Here is a 19,005-nt window from a genome sequence, read left to right on the forward strand (position 1 = left end):
TTTATTATTCTGAAGACATTGCACATTCTCCTCATCTTTGGGGCTTCTGTGAGCAGTCTCTTGACAGTCTTATTGTTGTGCTCTTCCTAATAGGGAATTCTTGTATATGATGTCTCATGTTTTTTTTTCCTTATTTTTCAATAATTCCTTTGCATATGCTTTTTGCAATTTAATTATATACTCCCTCATATAGACCTTCTGTGCTCAATCTTTGGGGTGGGTTTGCAGCTAATCTGCTCCCACCTCTCCAAATTTAGGATGTTTCCTACTATTATTTCTTTAAATAGTCTTTTTGTTCTTTTATCTCTCTGCTTTCTAAAATTATCATACATATATTTAGTTTGACGATGTCTCATAAGTTTTGTGGTTTTCTTCATTTTTTTACTAAAAAAAAAAAACAACTTTGCTTCTCTGTGTAATTTTAAATGACCTATCCTTGAGTTTAAGGGGATATTTAATGGAATATCCTATTGAATTCTTTATTGAAAATTTTAGCTCAGTCTTCCATTGTCTCTATAGTTATTTTTTCTCCACAGAAACAAATGTCTGTAATTGATATCAGCTTCATTTTTCTCTTAGTATAAAATACCCTCCAATATATACACACTCCAATATATGTGTTGTGTGTGGAAGGTGCACGTGTATAATGGGATGTATCTATGTGTATGCATGCAGACGCCAGACATGACTCTGGATGTCTGTGTTGCTGTCTGTTGTATTGCCTTGAGTCACTGTCTCTCACTGACTCAAGAGACTTAGCATTTCTGGTAGGCTCTGTACTGTGAGCTTTGGGATCTGCCTATCTCTGGCCATCAAGGCTCAGCTATGCCCCACTATTTAAATGGGTGTTAGGGATTATACCTGAATCCTCATGCTTGCAGAGCAAGTACTCTTACCCATGGAACCATTTCCCAGTTCTTACATTTTTGTCTTTATGAACATGGCTCATACAGAAATATTAATATTCAGTTTTATAAAATATTTAAACTTAAAAATCATTATCTTAAAAGGAAAGAATATAAATAACACGAGTTAACTTCCTCTTCAATATTTATATTTTCTGAATACACTGTAAGATTCCTTTTCTTATGATTTTTATTTCCTTGATGGGTTCTACATTTCCTCCTGTTGCTTCCTAATTTCATTTATTCCCTGCCATGTTTCCTTATACTTCACTCATTTATCTGAGAGGAGTTATCTGAATTGCTCCTCAGTTGGTAGGTTTCTCTTTTGTTAGGTTAGACAGGCCTTCATTATTTCACTTGACTGGATTATGTTTCCCTATTTTTCACGACCCTGTCAAGTCCTTTAGTGTTTTGTTTTAGGAAGATGTCATGTCTAGCCATCATGGAATTGCTTTCACAAGAAAAAACACTCACCAATCAATTCAACTTTTTAATTTCATTGAGCTAGCCAGTGGCACAGGTGTGTGTAGTGATTGCTGTCAGGACCTCTTAGTTTGTCAAGGATGCTGCATATTCTCTGAGGTCAGGGAGGGCTCCTGGATGGGCTTCACATTCATACATGGTCACTAGTTGGAATGCCAATTGCTGTTAATAGTCACGAAGTCATGTAGTCATGTAGTGCCGATGGCTGGACTTTAAATTGAGCTTTTAATATAGGGTTAGAGTTTCAGTATGGGGTGGCCCCTGATTTGAAAGAGCAAGGTTGTCCTCTTTGGTCAGATGTTGGTGGGAAGATTTTGTGCTCAAGTAAAGTTGCACTTGCAGCATAATCAGGCAGTACCAAGCTATGTCTTGTATTGGGAACATGCACTTGGATAGATGGACTCACTGGCTAGGCTTTCTATATGGATAAAGATCCTGACGTTACTCTGTGTTTGGGCAGGTCACTATAGGGTCCCTGAGTCAAGCTGTCAATAAGCTGTTCTCTATAAATGGGTGGTATTGTAAGTATTAGATATGTACATATACCTATAATAAATGCATGTAATTATATGTGTGAATATACATATAAAGTTTTAATGTAATTTCTCATCTGGGCTGACAGTGTTCTCTTCAAGAGCCAAATGCCATCTAACAACAACAACAACAAAAATCCCCAAAGCAGACTTTTTGCCCTCTTTGAGTTGTTGACTGTCCAAGAGATTCCCAAAGCATGCAGCTCGTTGTTGTTGCCCTTGGTTATCCCCCAGAGGTAGGTAAGTCCCTGTTGCTGACGACACCGTGTACTTCAGATGGTAACCACAGCTCTCTAATTGGACTTAACACCCATTCAACAAGAGATAAACCATGCCTGGTATTGGAAACCTGGCGAACTGGAAACCTAAGTGCTGATTATTGCAAGAGAATCTACAATCACTTATTTACTAAAGTAGTATATTCCCTAGTAACAATCTATAAACACTTGCCCTTATACTCAAAGATAAGGAAACAAAACAAATTCAACAACACAAAAAACAACTAATCAGCCAACCAGTAAATGAGCTAATGCACCAAATAGACAATTCTCAAAAGAAATACAAACTACCAAGATAAATATGTGAAAAAAAAATGTCCATTCATCCTTAGCTGGGAGGGAAATGCAAATTAAAACATCTATGAGATTCCAATCAAAATGGCTTTCAAAATTGTTAGTAGGATATGGGAAATACAGGGATGTAAACTTGAACAGCTACTATGGAAACCAGGATGGAGGTTTCAAAACACTGAAAGTGGAACCACTCACAACCTGTAAGGTAAAGTAAGCCCTTCCGTCCTCTCCTTAAGTTGTTTCTGTCAGGTATTTTGTTGAAGCAACAAGAAAAGTAATATTATGCCCTAATTCCATTTCCTTTGACTTCTTTTTCTAGCATCTTACATTGAAAGTTAATTTTGGTATTCTCACTGTCTTGTTTGAAACCATCTTAGAAACTCAAGTTTTAGGTTGACCTTGGTCTTAAATCATCTAGAGTTTGAAAATTTTTAAGTAGACACATTTTGACCACTATTTTTGTCAAATCATTATTATATTATATTCATGGTAGATGGTAAGTGTCCTTATGTTTTCTCTATTCTGAATTACTGATTTTCGAGTATACTATAGATTAAAAATACTATGGTCTCATCAACTTCTTTTCGTATTTCCACACTTCTTTCGAGGTTTGCTGAACATGTTGTTAGAAATTCAAGGAGGGACCACTTTCCTATTTTCTTTGTTAATTACCAATACTCAGCAATTGAAATAACCCCCTTTTCCTTTACAATGATCACCAATTGTCCCAATATCAGAAGACATTTTCAAAATGAGAATATTTTCTTGGATGGACGTGTCAACTTACAGCTACTCTGATGATTTACTGTAACCAGCAGCAGTAGTACTCAGAAAACTGCAAACTGTTATATTGCATTCTTATTAGATCTAGTTTTCCAACTTTATTTTCTTAAAATTTTGTGATCTTTATGTGTGAGCCTTGGGTTGTGCTAACAACACTTGACCTTGAGTTTCACCATAATGATGAATTCAATACACTCTCTTCATTAATACTCAAATGCGTAGGCAGGTAGGCCACTTAGAAACTCCGAAATTACCATCATTAGCATGGTTTCCTGGAGAAATAATGCATTTTAACAGCTTTTTGAGAAATTATGAAAAGGATTGAACTCCTAGTTCTGGAAGTCCAAGGTAGAGAGACTGGGTCATGTAACAGCCCTTTTCTCAAGAAGAGTTCCAAGGTGCTGCTGAGTTGAGGGGAAATTCAGAAGTGTACCTATACCTCAACGGCATCTAAACACCTTTCCTAAGGTGCAATTTATGTAGTTTAAAGTTCGCCAGTTAAGTTAGTATGTTCTTATAAGGAACTTTTCCTCCTAAGAGTTCTGATTAAGTGTGAATTCAAGTTCATTTATAATACAGAAGTGTTTAAAGCTCATAATTAAGAGAATAGATCAGTACCTAAATATTAATTCATTGCAAATGTAAGAATAAAATTGGGTTGTTCAACAAATGCCTACAGTAAAGAAGAAAGACATATATAATCCCCAAATATATAACTAAATCTTACCAAATAAAAATACATATTGATAATGAAAGCATGCATGTGTTTCAAATAAATAGTATTGTTTAGATGGCACATATTTTTTGGTTAACAATAACAACAAAAAATTGGGAAAATGGTGGTTGGCATATGACTCTTACATACAAACATATTAACAAGCCTATATATAAGGGCTGACGCAAACTGAGCAAATACGTCTGGAAAATTCCCTAGTATGTTTTATCCAGTTATTAGGAGAATTCAAGGCCTCAGCTCTGCCACATATATCCAGCCCAGATGCTCAAAGCACTTGATTTCACCCCGGGGCCAGATTCCATATTCAAGACTAGATCTAGAGCAGATGGCCACTCCACCTTTCCCATAATCTCGTTGGGCCCTACAGATAAATGAAAAGACTAAAGGGGACATATTTTCCACAACAGGACCAGAACAGACATTAGTACTATGAAAACTGCCGATAATATTTATTAAGTAGTTTAGGATACATGATATCTAACAAGTTCTTTGCAGAATGCACTGTGATTATTATGATCCATGTGAGAACTATGTATAGTTATGAATAGCTTTTGCCTTTACAGTTTTAATCTGAAAAGTAGCTACAATCATAGTACCATGTACACTGTGTATATGTGCATGTATGTGTCTGTCTGTCTTATCAGTTCCTCAAGAATATAATGAGCCTTACTGGATGACAGTTTTATAACAACAACAAAAACTGATAATGTTCCTGCTCCAAGTTGGCTATATAATGTATTCGAAACAGTGAAAAAGTTTACAATTACACTTGAATTGTACACACACTCACTGATCACGAGATAACTATCCTTTTACTTAGCACTGTTACCAATAATAATAGTGATACTTACAGAGCAGTTCTGTAGGCACCATTCTAATCTTTAGCTATGATAATTTACTCAAACCCTAACCATAGATAAGCTCTATTATTATAATCATCTTATGCAGAGGGAAACTGAGCTACAGAGGATTCATTCAGTCGCCTGAGGTCGCAGAGGTAGTGGCGCAGAGTTTAATTCTGTCTCCTTGGCTACAAGGTATAGTAAAGATCCATATAAAAGGCCCTAAGCTAACCCTGGAAGTGAGTACAAAGACAGGAGTACCTTTTGGTGGGAAGCAGACCTTGAGAAAAGATAGAGGCCAGCTCAATATGAATGAGAGTTAAAGAATAGTGAGGAAGAGCAGATTCCAAAAGTAGGATAACATTCAGTTACAAAAGGTCTAAAACTGTTAAAAAGATAGAAATTTAGATGTAACACAAATAACACAGCAGGGCCCTGGAAGCTGCAGATGGATGTTGCCTGAGCTGCTGCCCCCGAGCACCTCTGCCCAGTCCTAGGTAACCTGTGTAAAGAAGAGAAGAGGCTGATCCCCTTAAGACCCAACTTCCCAGTCCTGACCAGTATTTCTGCCTTTGGCTGCTTGTAGTCTTTGATTAAGAAAACTTAAAAGGAGATATGATGTTAGTATTAAGCACACATCAGCATAAAATAAAATCACAACAAATGTCAAATCTCCATTGGAAATTTTTATGTTTTAAATGTCATATGATTATGTTTCTGTCATATATGTTCAATTGTTAAAAACAAGGTGACATTTCTATAACTTCCTGCATGTGTGTCTTGTGTACCACAGGTGTGCCTGGTGCTCTTAGAGACCAGAAGATGGTTTCAGATCCCTTGCAACTAGATTTACAGATTGTTGTGAGTTTTAAACAAAGTATAAAAATTCTGAAATAATACTAAACCTGTAGCTATATTACACATTCTTTTGAGACAAGTTCTTATTATGTAGCCTAAGCTGGCCTGGAATCCCCCATGTATACCAAACTGATCTCCTACTCACAAAGCTCCTCCTTCCCGTACTTCCTGAGTGCTAGGATTAAAGGCATATGCCAATATGCCTAGCTTATATTATACCCTTTAAAATGTTATTCAAATTGAAAATCCATGAAACTGTAACAATCTCAAATTCATTTTTAATTATTTATACTTTATACAATTCTTGGTTGGTATAAAAGATCAGTATGTTATCTTCAAGGATCAATATGTCACCATTGAATAACTCAAGCTTCAGAGACTCATATACATAAGTAAAAACTATGCCTTTTAGGTTAATTTTTACTAACCTATTCTGTGTGGAGAAGCATACAAATTATTTTAATATGGTCACAAAACTATACCAAGTGCATTAAAATCAAATTACCTAGTCATAAAATTAGGTTTCTTATTGTAAACTTTCCTGGGTTTCATTTACCATTTTTTCTTTGAAAAGACAATATTCAAAATATATTTCCTAAAAATAATGATTGATAATAATAACTCTCAGAAGTGCACATTTCATATTTTAAATCCTGTCTAAAAGTACAACAAATGAAACTCAAATCTGAAAAGAAAAGAAGAAAACAAAGTCACAATAAAAATGTTCCTACATAGGTCAAGCAGCAACAATATTCAGAGATTATTCATTATAAAGTAAATGGTGAGGCTTCAGTAAGCAGAAAGGAAATGGAATTTTAAGTCAGGAATTGCAAATTATATGCACTGAAATTAATCATTTTAACCATTCATGATCTTCTAAGGCAGGCATTATTGGCTTTACTTTATACAATTTGAAACTTTAGTAAAAGAGGTCAAATGTTTCTTTCATTCATTTTTGTAGGTACTTTTAAATGAGAAACTTCCTAGGGACCCATGATTTTTAATGAAACAAAGGCAGGCATTTCCTTGGAGCATTGCTGAAAATGCTTTGGGCTCCTATTTTGTGGGAAGTGAACAATATAACATCATAGCTAAAACCCAGTTATTTGCCAGCATGTATTTAAACTACAAGGCCAGGAATTTGCTGTTTGTAAATAAGATCTAACCCAAAAGACGTTCCAGAAACACACAGCAGAGTGCCTTATTTACTGAAGGTTTCAAACATGGACAAACTCCTGACCTGTCTAGAGAGAAAAAGCATGCTTCAGTTGATTTGAGACCATTAAGATGATATACATGCACAATAATATATTTTAAAGTTTAACACATTTTAGACTTATTTCTATTCATGTGTGTGCATTTGTCTGTGTGTGTATCATGTATGTGCAATTGGCTGCAGAAGCCAGAAGGTGTCAGATCCCCTGGAGCTGCAGTTACAGGTGGGGTTGCTGGGAACAGAACTTGAATCTGCTGCAAAGGCAGCAGATGCTCTTAACCGCTGTCGCATCTCTCCAGCCCACTTAGGACGTGTAAGCTGGTGTTTCATATTATGGCCAGTCATAGAAAAGAAAGCAGTGAATGGTGATAATAACTTTAAAGGATGGCATTTAAATTTTCATTTTATAAGTATTTTGTAAGTGGAAAACGCACATCTACTGCCTTATCTTCCCTCAACCCTGTTTCTACATTCTCAAATGCCAGCTTGCATGCCATGTGCAGGAAGAGGACCATGCTCACCAAGTGCAGAGGGAAATGTGGTTGGGGACAGTAGGGAAAAGAACACGCTTTCTTTCCTACTGAAAACTGTTTTAGATTCAACATTGAAGGTCAAGAGGACTACCATTAAGGTTTCACATTTCCAATGCAAATTTAATTTAATTAGTGATCATTATTGCATGCCTATTCTTTCCAAGGCGCTATGGTACATGCTGTGGATAGAAAGATTAATAAAATATTGTTCCCACTATTAAGGAAATTACTATGGTCTAGTAACAGCAAGAGTTTTGTTTAATAACTACATGACAAAGAATAAAAGGCACTGAATGGCATTATGAACACTTTGTGGGGGATAAAATGGAGCAGAACCATCACAAGGTCTCTGTCCTCACTGGCTGCTGCTTCTGAACCCAGAGCCTCTCCTCCACAGCTGCAGATAAGGGGGGAAGAGTGCCAATTGTTTAGTCCCCTCCTCCAGCAATCACAGCTTAGCAGGTTCTGTTCGTAGCCAATTCCCAAATCTTTCTGGGGTTGCATCTAAATAATGCAACTGAGCCATCACTTACATGCAAGCAATTCAGCTGCCTTTATGTTATCCTTAGTCATTTGCTACTTCTCTGGCTATACTGAATTCAGGTACCTTAGCTTAACTGAACACAGGAGTATCTTTGTCCTTGCTTGGTTGAGTTTTAAAACAGAATAGAAATGACTTAATTCCTTTCGAATCTATCTTGATTACTGTACTACTACCATTTCATTACTAAACTAATGTTAAGAAAGAAATGTTAACAGTACAGTGGATAATTTAAAACTCAAGCCATAAAATCTGTTACAGAGAAATTTTGAACGCTGTGCCCCCCCAGGGTAGAAGGAAAGGTTTTGGTGGATTAGCAAAGGAAGAAGAAAGCCCGGAACATACCTACAATCCTTTTGAGGACTAGAGGCAGGAAAACCAACAGTCTGAGGCCAGCTGAGCTATGCACAGTGAGACCACCTCTAAACAATAACATCAGCAACAACCTAAGCAAGGGATTTGTTTTCTCAAATCCTCAGAAGAAGGACAACGCTTCTGCCTGAAGTAAAGTGCAAGTGAGTAAGCCATCAATGACTCAGACCTTCACAAAGATGGTGAACTCCTCTATTTTTTCATTGGCTAACAGCAGTTTCTTCTGTGCACCTTCCAGGACCTGTTCACTCTGCAGGGCTAAGCCTTGGAGCTGCTCAGATGCTGCTGCCTCAATCTTCGCCAAAGCTGCTTCTGTGTCATTTATTTTTGATATCAGGAAATTCAGTTTGAGATCCTGCAAAAGGGTTGATATTCACAAAAGAAAAAAGTATTTCATAAACCTATTGGGAAAGTGAGTTATGAAAATTAGACAAGGAAAGTATTTCATTATTGTATATAGGTGAAGTACTTTTATTTGGGTATAGTTAATCCTTGCTTTTCTTTATTTTGCTAATATAATACAATCATTAATGTAAAATAGTCTTAGTGATAATGATACAGTATTCTTTACTGTTAGTGTGGAGTCATTACAGAGTTCCTTTTCATTTAGAAAGTAAAAGACGGCAGCACTAGAAATTAGAATGGCATCCTTGTATTCAAATCTAGATTTGGATGTTCAGAAGCATACCTTTTTTTCTAACTCCTCTTTAGTTTTCTGATACATCTGTTCATACTGTGACTTTTCTTTCACCGCAACATTAAGTCTTTGCTTTAGTGAATCAATCGATACCTTCTTGTTGGAACATTCTTCAGTTAAAGCTTTCACCTGCAATAAAAGCATAAAGGTAATTACTATAGTAAACACATTAAAGTAGTATGCTATATTGTTTCATCAGAAACTAGTCTAATTGCATTCACTGTCTCATCAACCTTATCAAATTCAAATAGTTTACTTATAGTATTCATACTACGAAGAAGCTAGAAATTAAGTCAATAACTAAATTAAAATGTCACAAAATGTTATATATAATAGAATAATAATAACATTCTTCATATAGCTCAAAGAATAATGGAAGAAGCTTTTTTCCATTTTAAGCTTAATGCCACTAAAATAATTACTTAACCAAGCAATTCTGAGTTATATCTGAATAGATTGAAGTGAAAGTAAAAGGAAAGGGGCTGAAGAAGAAGGCTCTGTGGTTAAAAGCACTTGTGGCTCTTGCAGAGGGCACAGGTTCAATTCCCATGTCCATATGGCAGCTCAAAGGCTTCTATAAACTTCAATTGCAGGAGATCTGAAGCCCTCTTCTGACCTCCACGGCCACCAGTCATATATGTGGTGCAAACTTACATACAGGAAAAACACCAATATGAATTTTTAAAGTTAAATCATTTAAAAAATTTAAATAACATTGGTACTGCCCTTATAAACTATAGGCTTAAATAATATTAAATCATAAATAAGGACATCATGTGTACACCAGAAGCACTAGATACTTTAAAAATTAAACATTTCCTTCATGACACCACATAGCCAGGCAGAGGTTCTGGGTATGTTACATGTAGAATTTTGGAGTCTTGAGCTCAGAAACAAAAAAAAAAATGGCATAAGGTTATAACTATCAATACATACCGTGCAAGTATTTTGCATAGATGCTTAATACTGAAGATTAATGATAAAAATGAATAGACACAGGGAACTTCCCAGAGACTCATACTCCAACCAAGGACTATCCATGGAGATAACGTAGAACCCCTGCACAGATGTAGCCCATGGCAGTTCGGTGTCCAAGTGGGTTACATAGTAATGGGAAGAGGGACTGCCTCTGACATAATCTGATTGGCCTGCTCATTGATCACTTCCCCCTGAAGGGGGAGCAGCCTTACCAGGCCACAGAAGAAGACAATGCAGCCATTCCTGATGTGATCTGATAGACTAAGACCAGAAAGGAGAGGAGAACCTCCCCTATCAGTGGACTTGGGGAGGGTCATGCATGCAGAAATGGGAGGGAGGTTGGGATCGGCAGGGGAGGAGGGAGGGGCTTATGGGGGATACAAAATGAATAAAGTGTAATTAATAAAAAAATTTTAAAAAGTTAAAAAAATAAAAAAAAGCAAGTACTGTTGTGTTAGCACTTGGAACAAAACAGATACTAAAAAAAAAATGAATAGAACAGAATTTAATTTATCAGTGAACACAAAAAAGGTACCTTGTTTTCAAGACTTTCTAACAATTCATTAAAATTCTCATTACTTTCTGAATTTACTTTCTGTCGATATTTCAAGTCCTCGATCAGGTGTCTTTTCATGGTTACATCTCTCTCCATTCGAGACATCCTTCAGGGGAGAAGATTTTAAAAGGAGCAGAAAATATCTTGATATACTGTATCCATGCTCATGCCCACTGTTAGTTTTGAAAAGCTGACATCAATGCCATCATGTTAGTAAAATATATTGCACTGAAATAGCATCTAAGTGCCATATGCTTCAGTAAGATCTATAATCTCGTTGTGACTTTGTTATTATTACATATTTGCATCACAGCAAAAAAAATATTAACTAAAAAGATCATTATAATGTATAGAATTATGAAAACTTAGATTATATTTAAGTTATATTTTGCACAGCTTAGGTATATTGAAGTGATATTTAGTGACAATCAAAATCCTAACATTGTTAAGAAGAAACAATACTGCGATTTGGTTAAAAAGGTAAAAATCTTATAATATGCAAAAAACTAAAATTAGTAACACTAACTTTAATTCAATGAGTTGAGATGCAAAGAAATTAAAATTAATTAAAACTAAAATTAACTAAATTAACTAAAACTAAAATTAGGCACATTAATTTTAATTCAACCAGCTGAGATTGAATTCACCCATCAGTTTAGCTTAAGATAGTGAATATTATAAAATGGTCTCTTCAGTGGCATCTACTCCTGATGTTGTAACTATGGCTACACTACGATAAATGTAACCACGGCTTATACACCAGACCCTTGATATACACAGCTATTTCAAATTCTTTATGTACTGGTTTACTTATTCCTCAGAAGAGCTTCATAAACTAAGACTGTTAGACTGAAGTACAGAGCAATTAGATAGAGGAGGCAGGAGCCAAGAGTTTTCCTAGACTCCTCAACATTAATCACTAAGCAACACTGCCCTTAATTTATATATTTTCAGGCATTTTTGGGTGAAAATAAGAATTATTTTTCTTTGGGGGGTTTTGGAGAAAGGGTTTCACACTGTAGCCCAGGCTGGTGTGGAGCTCACTACATGGCCCAGGCAGCTCTCGGCTTCCTGGCAATCCTCCTGCTTCAGACACCCTTACGCTGGAGTTACAGGTGCAAGCCACCACACTCAGCTAGCAATCCTCTGTCCAAATCTTATTCTTTAAATGTTAGGTCGGCTTCACTCAGAATAGTGCATACAGGGGGGCATAAAAGAAGGTTATCAATGATGTGCTATTTAAGCATATCATTACATAAGAGCTTTAAGAACGTTATAAAATGGAAAGAGAACCACATTTGCTCAAAAGTGATAGGGTATTTAAACTTTTTAAAAAATAATATATACAAAAGAACCTTTAGCAATTTTATGAGCAAACAGAAGTTTTATATTTTTACCTTGGCTTTATAAACTTAGGAATTAACCCTATTCGTGTGCTAATCAATATATTCTCTTAGCCTTAGAATTGTAGGCTTTTGTTTAGTCTTAATGTCATTAATTTGTATTTATTCAAATTATGCTAAATAGGGAAATCTAGTTTTAAATATTTTACTCTAATTAAAAACAGCAACCTGATTGTCATCAGTTACATAAATTCCATCTTATGTTGGCTTAAACATGATCTTAAAAAAGTAAAATTCCATTGTTAGAGATAAACACTGTTTTTTGTTTTGTTTTGTTTTGTTTTTTGAGTGGAATGGCGAGGAGAACTGACGACCACTAGGTGGCACCAAATACAACAGATAGAAATATGAAATCCTACTTTTCATGCATCTCCTTTATGTGGTCTTCTTTTGCTAGGAGTTCCAGTTTCAGAGACTTCACATTTGATGATTGTTTAGTGAGTTCATTAGTTGCATTCTGGATTAAAGTAAACATATTTCAATTTATCTTTCTAGATATAAAACAAAGACATTGCTTTGAGAAAAATTAACATTTATTTTAATTATGTAATAATGACTAAAATATAATTTTAATATTTTATATTTTACAAATTAGATGACACATTTATAGTAAAATTATTATATAGATTTCCATACTATTGAGGAATATGGACAACAATACAGGACTCAAATATCTTAATGGGAAATATGAACTGTCTGAGTAAAATGTAAATGTGCAATCTTAATGGCTGAGTTAGAGCACTTAAAATTAACGACAGATTTACTCATAAGCTGTAATAGATTAAATACGACCACAGATAACTTGCTGCTCCCCCTAGAAAGCGTAACAGCCATTTACCAATTCTCTGAAACTGGTCTCATCTGTGATCTGCTTTCACCAAAGGAACATCGCTGAAATGACACTGTGTGAACTTAAATCTGGGCCCTCAAAGCTCTGGGCCTAGGCCTTTGCCCTCTTGGATTGCTGCCCTAGGATCACCCTGCTGGAAGACAGTTTCAAGGCCATGTGAATGGAACCAAGGTGCTGCAGTGAGAGCCAGCCTAGCACCTGCCAGACTCAGGTGCTGCATCTACCAGCCTGGCAGACAAATCTCAAGGATGCAGACATAAAAAGGAACCCAGAAGTGAGCAGCAAGAAGAAATAATAGACAGTTGGTCAATGCTATTTGATGATCATATGTTTGAGACTATTAGCTGACAACAAAATCTTATTAATACTAAATTCGTCTTTGCTTGAACTTACTAAAAGTAGTTATTATTACTTAAGGATTTGCACATAATTATTGTATTGTCAAAGCACCTGTTCTTTGAGGTTGTTCATCCCACCTAGGAATCACAAAACCACAGCATCAAGACAGCTAACTTGCATCTTGATTCAAGTTCCAGTTAAAGATATAATGTGAAGCATCACTTAATCACTTTGGCATTTTAGCTTTCCCATTCATAAGATATTATTCATAAGATATTAATGCATCATTTAAGTTCAGAAAGTTTCAAACAAATACGAACAGAACAGAACACAGTTTTAGTGTCTGCCAACCTTTTAATTTATTGCTGATCTTAATATTGATGCCTAAAACATAATCCTGTCCTTTAATACACACACTGCAAACTTGGTGCTCTTGAAGCATTTTATGTTGAGAATTAAAACAAATGAACTTAGTACTGTTTAAAATGAAAAGCAAAAGGCGGCATGCAAAGTCTCATATTGTTTTCAAAGGAATGTGTTCAGTAGATTTTAAGATAGTTGTCTGACTCCATCTGTTTTGAGACTTACAGCTATAGTTTACATAGCTAAAAGTGCTGAATCCGTACCTTGTGGTTAATGTAGAATCATTTACTAGAACTTCAGTTATTTTAGCTATTAATATTGACCTCTGTAGATTACCTTGAGGAAACATGTTTAATGGGACAAAAGAAGACAGAAAATATAAACAAGCTCTGCAAAGACTGAATGAACCAGTTCCTGAAAAGTACATAAGAAATTCACAGAAAAGACCAGTAAGAGGTAAAAGATGTTTGTAGACCTTTACTAGATAAGCATCTAAACAACGTGCCTAAATATCAACTAGAAATGACTTACTTCCCAGTTAATCACCGTTAGCAGTCTTATATCTGATGAGTTAAACTGTGTCTTCCTAAAATTACATGCCATAGACCTCATGTAGACTTCATACTTCAGAATGTGCTGTGTTTGAAGATATTTCTTTAAAAAGGTAACAGGGAAAATGAGGTCTCTAGTAGGCCCTAATATAAAGTAATGGGTGTCTGTAAAATAAGACACAAGGATCTTTGAAGGACTACATGGAAATAAAGGAAGAAGGCTGCTCTCTACATGATAAAAAGAAAAGCCTTGGAAGAGGGTAGAAAAAAACTTAACACTTTGATCTTGCCTTTCCAGCCTGTGCACCTTTAAGAAAACTAATGTTTGTTGTTGTTTTTGCTGTTTGTTTGTTTGTTTTGAAACAGGGTGTGTCATTATGTAGCTCTGACTAGGACTCACTATGTATACCAGGCTGGCTTCAAATTCACAGAGATCCACCTGCCTCTACCTCCAGAATGCTGGGATTAAAGTCATGCACCATGAAGTCCAGCTGAAAACAAATGTTTTAAGCCAGCCAGTCAGTGGGATTTTCTTATAGCAGTCTTAGCAAACCAATTTGAAATAATATTGAAACAAATTTTGATTAGCACAGAGTATTATGTACTTAAATTCTTCCAGAAAATTTTCGGTACTAAAATATGAAACACAATGAAAGCAAACATTATCCTTTTGTTCTCTGCAAGGTCAGCTCAATGTCCAAAGATTCCACCATCTACATGGACAACCCAACTGCTTGACGCCTCCTAATACCTCATCTGTCTGTCTCACTTTCCCTCTGAAACTAGACAGATATTTATACACAAGTAAACATTATAATATAAATATCTTACCTCGTGGGATATTTACACAGACACATTATGTTAGTCCACATTTCAAAATTTTAATAGTTGGAACATTTAGAGTAAGCAAAATAAAATTAATCAAATATAACAACTTAAAGCTATTACAACTACAAATATTTAGAAGTTAGATGATACTGACTCTACCATTCTATTTGATCTTGGTGAAATGTTAAATTAGGATCATGAATACTTAAACTATATCAAAGAACTGTAACTCAGTATCTATTCAGCATCAGATTAAAGATAAGCACAATTGCCTCATCCTCAGGTACATAAAATATAAACACTGAAATACAAAATTCATAAATGGTATTTATACTTCCTGGGACAAAAACGTATTTCAAGAGAATGCACATGCTCCAAAATGTGTACAATTTTTCTTTACATCTCTAGTATGTATGCTCTGCATGTAAAAACTGCCTCAAGGTTCTACCTAAAAACCAGCTCAATTAATGCCAGTTTTCTGACTATTACAAATGAGGTAATTGAAGCAATGGTTGCCTTACATTTTACCCTATTATATTCTATTTGGAACTCTACTCAAAACATCATACTCTGGACTGAGAACAGCTATGCATCGACTTGATAATTTGCTACCCTACTGCCTTGGTTCCAGTCAGCTATCCAAATTGTAAAGTACTCAGTGCATCCGCAGTTAGACTTTCCACTTCTAGCGATGCCATCGCAGCAACGGTTATGTATCCACTGCTGTCAGCTTCCAGCCTGCAGTCCTCATTGAAGAAGATAAGTATGTGAAAAATAATGTTTGTTTTAAGACAGAAAAATAAACTTACTGTTTAAAACACGTGGATCTTGTTTCTCACAATTCTATTTCAACTAAGATGAGCCTCACTTTTAAGTTATTGACAAGTCATCTGGAGTTAAATACAATTTTTTATTAACAACAACAACAACAACAAAATTCTAGTAGTCTCACTCCCAGGTTTAAGTTGCTGCAGACAATCAAAATAATCCATCATTGTTTTTTCTTTCTCCCCATTTCCACACCTTTCTTCTTTGCATCCTGATCTCCAACCAACAACTAAGGTAAACCAGTAGCAAGTGTGTAGAGAAAAAGAACTCTTACTGAGTTATACAGTATGTTTGAAAGGATTCTGTTCCTGTGAAGCAAGGTACAGAAAGCACCAGGAGTTGGATGTTAGAAAAGAGGGTAGAGGCTACTTTCCATTAGCTCCTAAGGTAGGATTTCATGGTGCTTATTAGTCTATGAAAGAAGAAAGTCAAATAGAAACAAGGGTAAAAGAAGAGAGCTGTAACATTTGAATGACTAAGCCAGATAGGGTATTCATAATTTTGGAATATTTTATTTTGGTGACCTTTATTGAACTAAATTAGAATCAATTATATGTCTATAAGGATGCAGTGATTTATTAGATAATTTTGTACGTAACATACTGTGTATTCACCTTTAGTTTACACTGCAATTGCTTCATTTCCAAATCTATGCTCCTTGAAGGACCCAGTGTGGTAACTTGTAACTGTGGGGCCATTACTCTAGAAACTTCTTCTCCCATATTCATGATGTCAGATGAAGACTCCAATTTCTTTAACAAATCTTCTTTTTCTTTTCGAAGTCCAGCCAAATCAAGACTTAGCCTCTTCAAAAAAAAATCATGAAAATAATTAGAGTTCATCTAATAATTGTAATGCTTGTCAGTATAAATTTCACAGGTAGGAAATGCCAAAGAAATAATTACATTAATTATAAAATGGTTATAAAAACATTACAAAATTCTAAACTAAAACAAACAAAAAACCAAAGACTCAGTACTCAGCACTAGCAGTTGGTTGTTCTTTTCTCATGAGGAGCATTGCTTTGCATTCACATATACATGGGTGAGACACAGAGAGAGAGAGAGCGTGAGAAAGAGAGAGAGAGAGAGAGACGAGGAAGAGAAAAGGAGAGAGAGAGAATGGGTGGGAAGGAGGGAAAGAGAGAGGAGGGAGGGAGAAAGGGTAGGGAAGAAGGGAGGAAGGGAGGGAGGAAGGGAGGGAGGAAGGGAGGGATTTAATGATTCTGATTCCAGGGTGGCTGTACTTAGCAAGAGCCAAGCTGGAGCAGGACAGGGTAACAGATGAAGCTGTTTATCCCCCAGGTAGATCTTGCTACCCCCTGTAGCAGCCAAACACTTCTCATTTATCAACAGAAATGCTAAGTCCAATTAGCAGATGAGGCTTATTAGGGATTTAGTTAAAATAAACAGCAAGGAAACAAACTCACTCAGTTTTATTGACCTGATTGATTACTGATCAGCCATATTTGTAATGCTGAGATGATTTCAAACAGCTCTGCATCTGACATTTAAAAATGTAAATATTTTTGCTAAAAAAAAATATCCAGAATGTTTTGGGAGTTAAAAGATACCACCTTAATGTTAATCTTTCTTCATTGTCAATCTAGTCACCAGAACATCATCAGACTGTAACAGCTGAAAAACTCAGAGCAGTGTCAGAGAGTAACGTCACCATTTTTTAATTCCAAAGCTAATAAAATGGTAGTCTAACACAAGGAACAATCACACGAGATGATTCTGGAATCTCTCTGAGGAAGAGAAAAAATTCTTTCCTTGTTATGAATTCTAATTAGGAGTAGCAAATGATGCCATCAAGTAGGCAAAGTGTATAGTAATATAAACATATTACTATGTTTAAATTATATGCCATATTGAAAACTACTTAAACACAATGTATATAAACTGTCCCAATAAATCCACAATTAACTATGTGCTTGTATATCTAAGCACACACTGTAAATATGAACACTTATTGCCAGAATTCATAGCGAGAGCATCCAAAATTTGACAAAAGAGCATTGGCAAAGTGTCTTTTGGTTTACGAACTATTTCCTTGGCCGCATTCCAGCTTATGACCTAATTGCATGGCTTTACAGGTATTTCAGGACATATTTATTTATAAATTGTCCCTAATAATTAATATCTAAACTTTAACTCACAGTTCCTTTACATCTAGAATTCTTCCTGGTACAATCAAAGCTTGAATTCTATCTCTTCTCTACAAATTCTCTATCTCCAATCAATGTCCAGTTCTGTGCATTATGAAATATTTATTTTCAAAAATTTAATTTAATTTTATGTACCTGACTTTGCCTGCATCCATTTCCGTGTGAGGGAATGGGCTGTCCTGAAGCTGGAATTATGAACAGTTGCAGGTGCTGTGAATCAGACCTGGGTCCTCAGGAATAGCAGCCCGTGCTCCTAAATGCTGAGCCACCTCCTCAGCCTGAAATATTTCTTATTTTCATTACCTTATGCCACTCACTCAATGCAAACCTTTATTTACTCCTGGGACTACAGCTGCCCCCTTCTCGCTGTGCTGACTCTCCCTCCCTTCACTCCACTTGTTCCCACCTCCTACACCAACAGTGCACATTATTATTCCATCTGAGGTCCTACCAGGGCATTTCATGACAGTAGAACAAAGTCCAGCTCTTCGTGCATTTCACTTTGTGTTTCAACAGATGTCACCTGAAGTCACTCTTACCTGCCACACCCCAGGCTCACCTGCCGCTTTCCCACCAGAGAGGCTCAACACACACTTTCCAAGTTACCTTATATCTTTAAGGGTAAATTGTAATTTTTTTTAAAAAAAAAACACTGTTTTTGCTATTTATTTCTTTTTTTTCTTCAGCAACGTAATGCTTTTATTCTCTTAGCTCCCTCAGCAAATGCATTTTCCTCATCCGTGAAAGCCTAATATATATTAATAATAGATAAGAATGGGCTTTATTGTGGTGAATTAATACATGTATACAATGTATCTTGATCATATTAACACCTTGGCCCTCTCTTGTCCCCCTCCCACCGTTCTTACTTCTCTTCCCAACTAGCATTCCTTCTACTTTCAGGACTTTTTAATGAATTTATTCTTTGGTGACCCAAACAGTTCAAATAGGGTTCCTCCTAGGGACACAGTTGAGGGGTTGCTGACAGATATACAGGCAATTAAACAGTGGCTACACCAAAATAGATAGATAGATAGATAGATAGATAGATAGATAGATAGATAGATA

General features: G+C 35.8%; 1 protein-coding gene across 2 annotated transcripts in view; it reads right to left on the bottom strand.

Moving 5' to 3' along the window:
- Positions 1-19,005, bottom strand: part of Cntln (centlein) — a 292,210-nt gene that overhangs the window by 19,996 nt on the left and 253,209 nt on the right. For both annotated transcript variants that reach the window (XM_055629436.1, XM_055629442.1), the window contains exons 19-23: positions 16,382-16,573; positions 12,368-12,465; positions 10,585-10,711; positions 9,063-9,200; positions 8,544-8,729 (exon numbers count right to left, since the gene is read on the bottom strand). In XM_055629436.1, coding sequence (XP_055485411.1) covers positions 8,544-8,729; positions 9,063-9,200; positions 10,585-10,711; positions 12,368-12,465; positions 16,382-16,573 — 741 coding nt within the window. The remainder of the gene's footprint in view (positions 1-8,543; positions 8,730-9,062; positions 9,201-10,584; positions 10,712-12,367; positions 12,466-16,381; positions 16,574-19,005) is intronic.

The sequence above is a fragment of the Psammomys obesus genome, unplaced genomic scaffold (genome assembly GCF_907164565.1).
Source record: "Psammomys obesus unplaced genomic scaffold, mPsaObe1.curated_primary_1811, whole genome shotgun sequence".
Classification (NCBI taxonomy): Eukaryota; Metazoa; Chordata; class Mammalia; order Rodentia; family Muridae; genus Psammomys; species Psammomys obesus.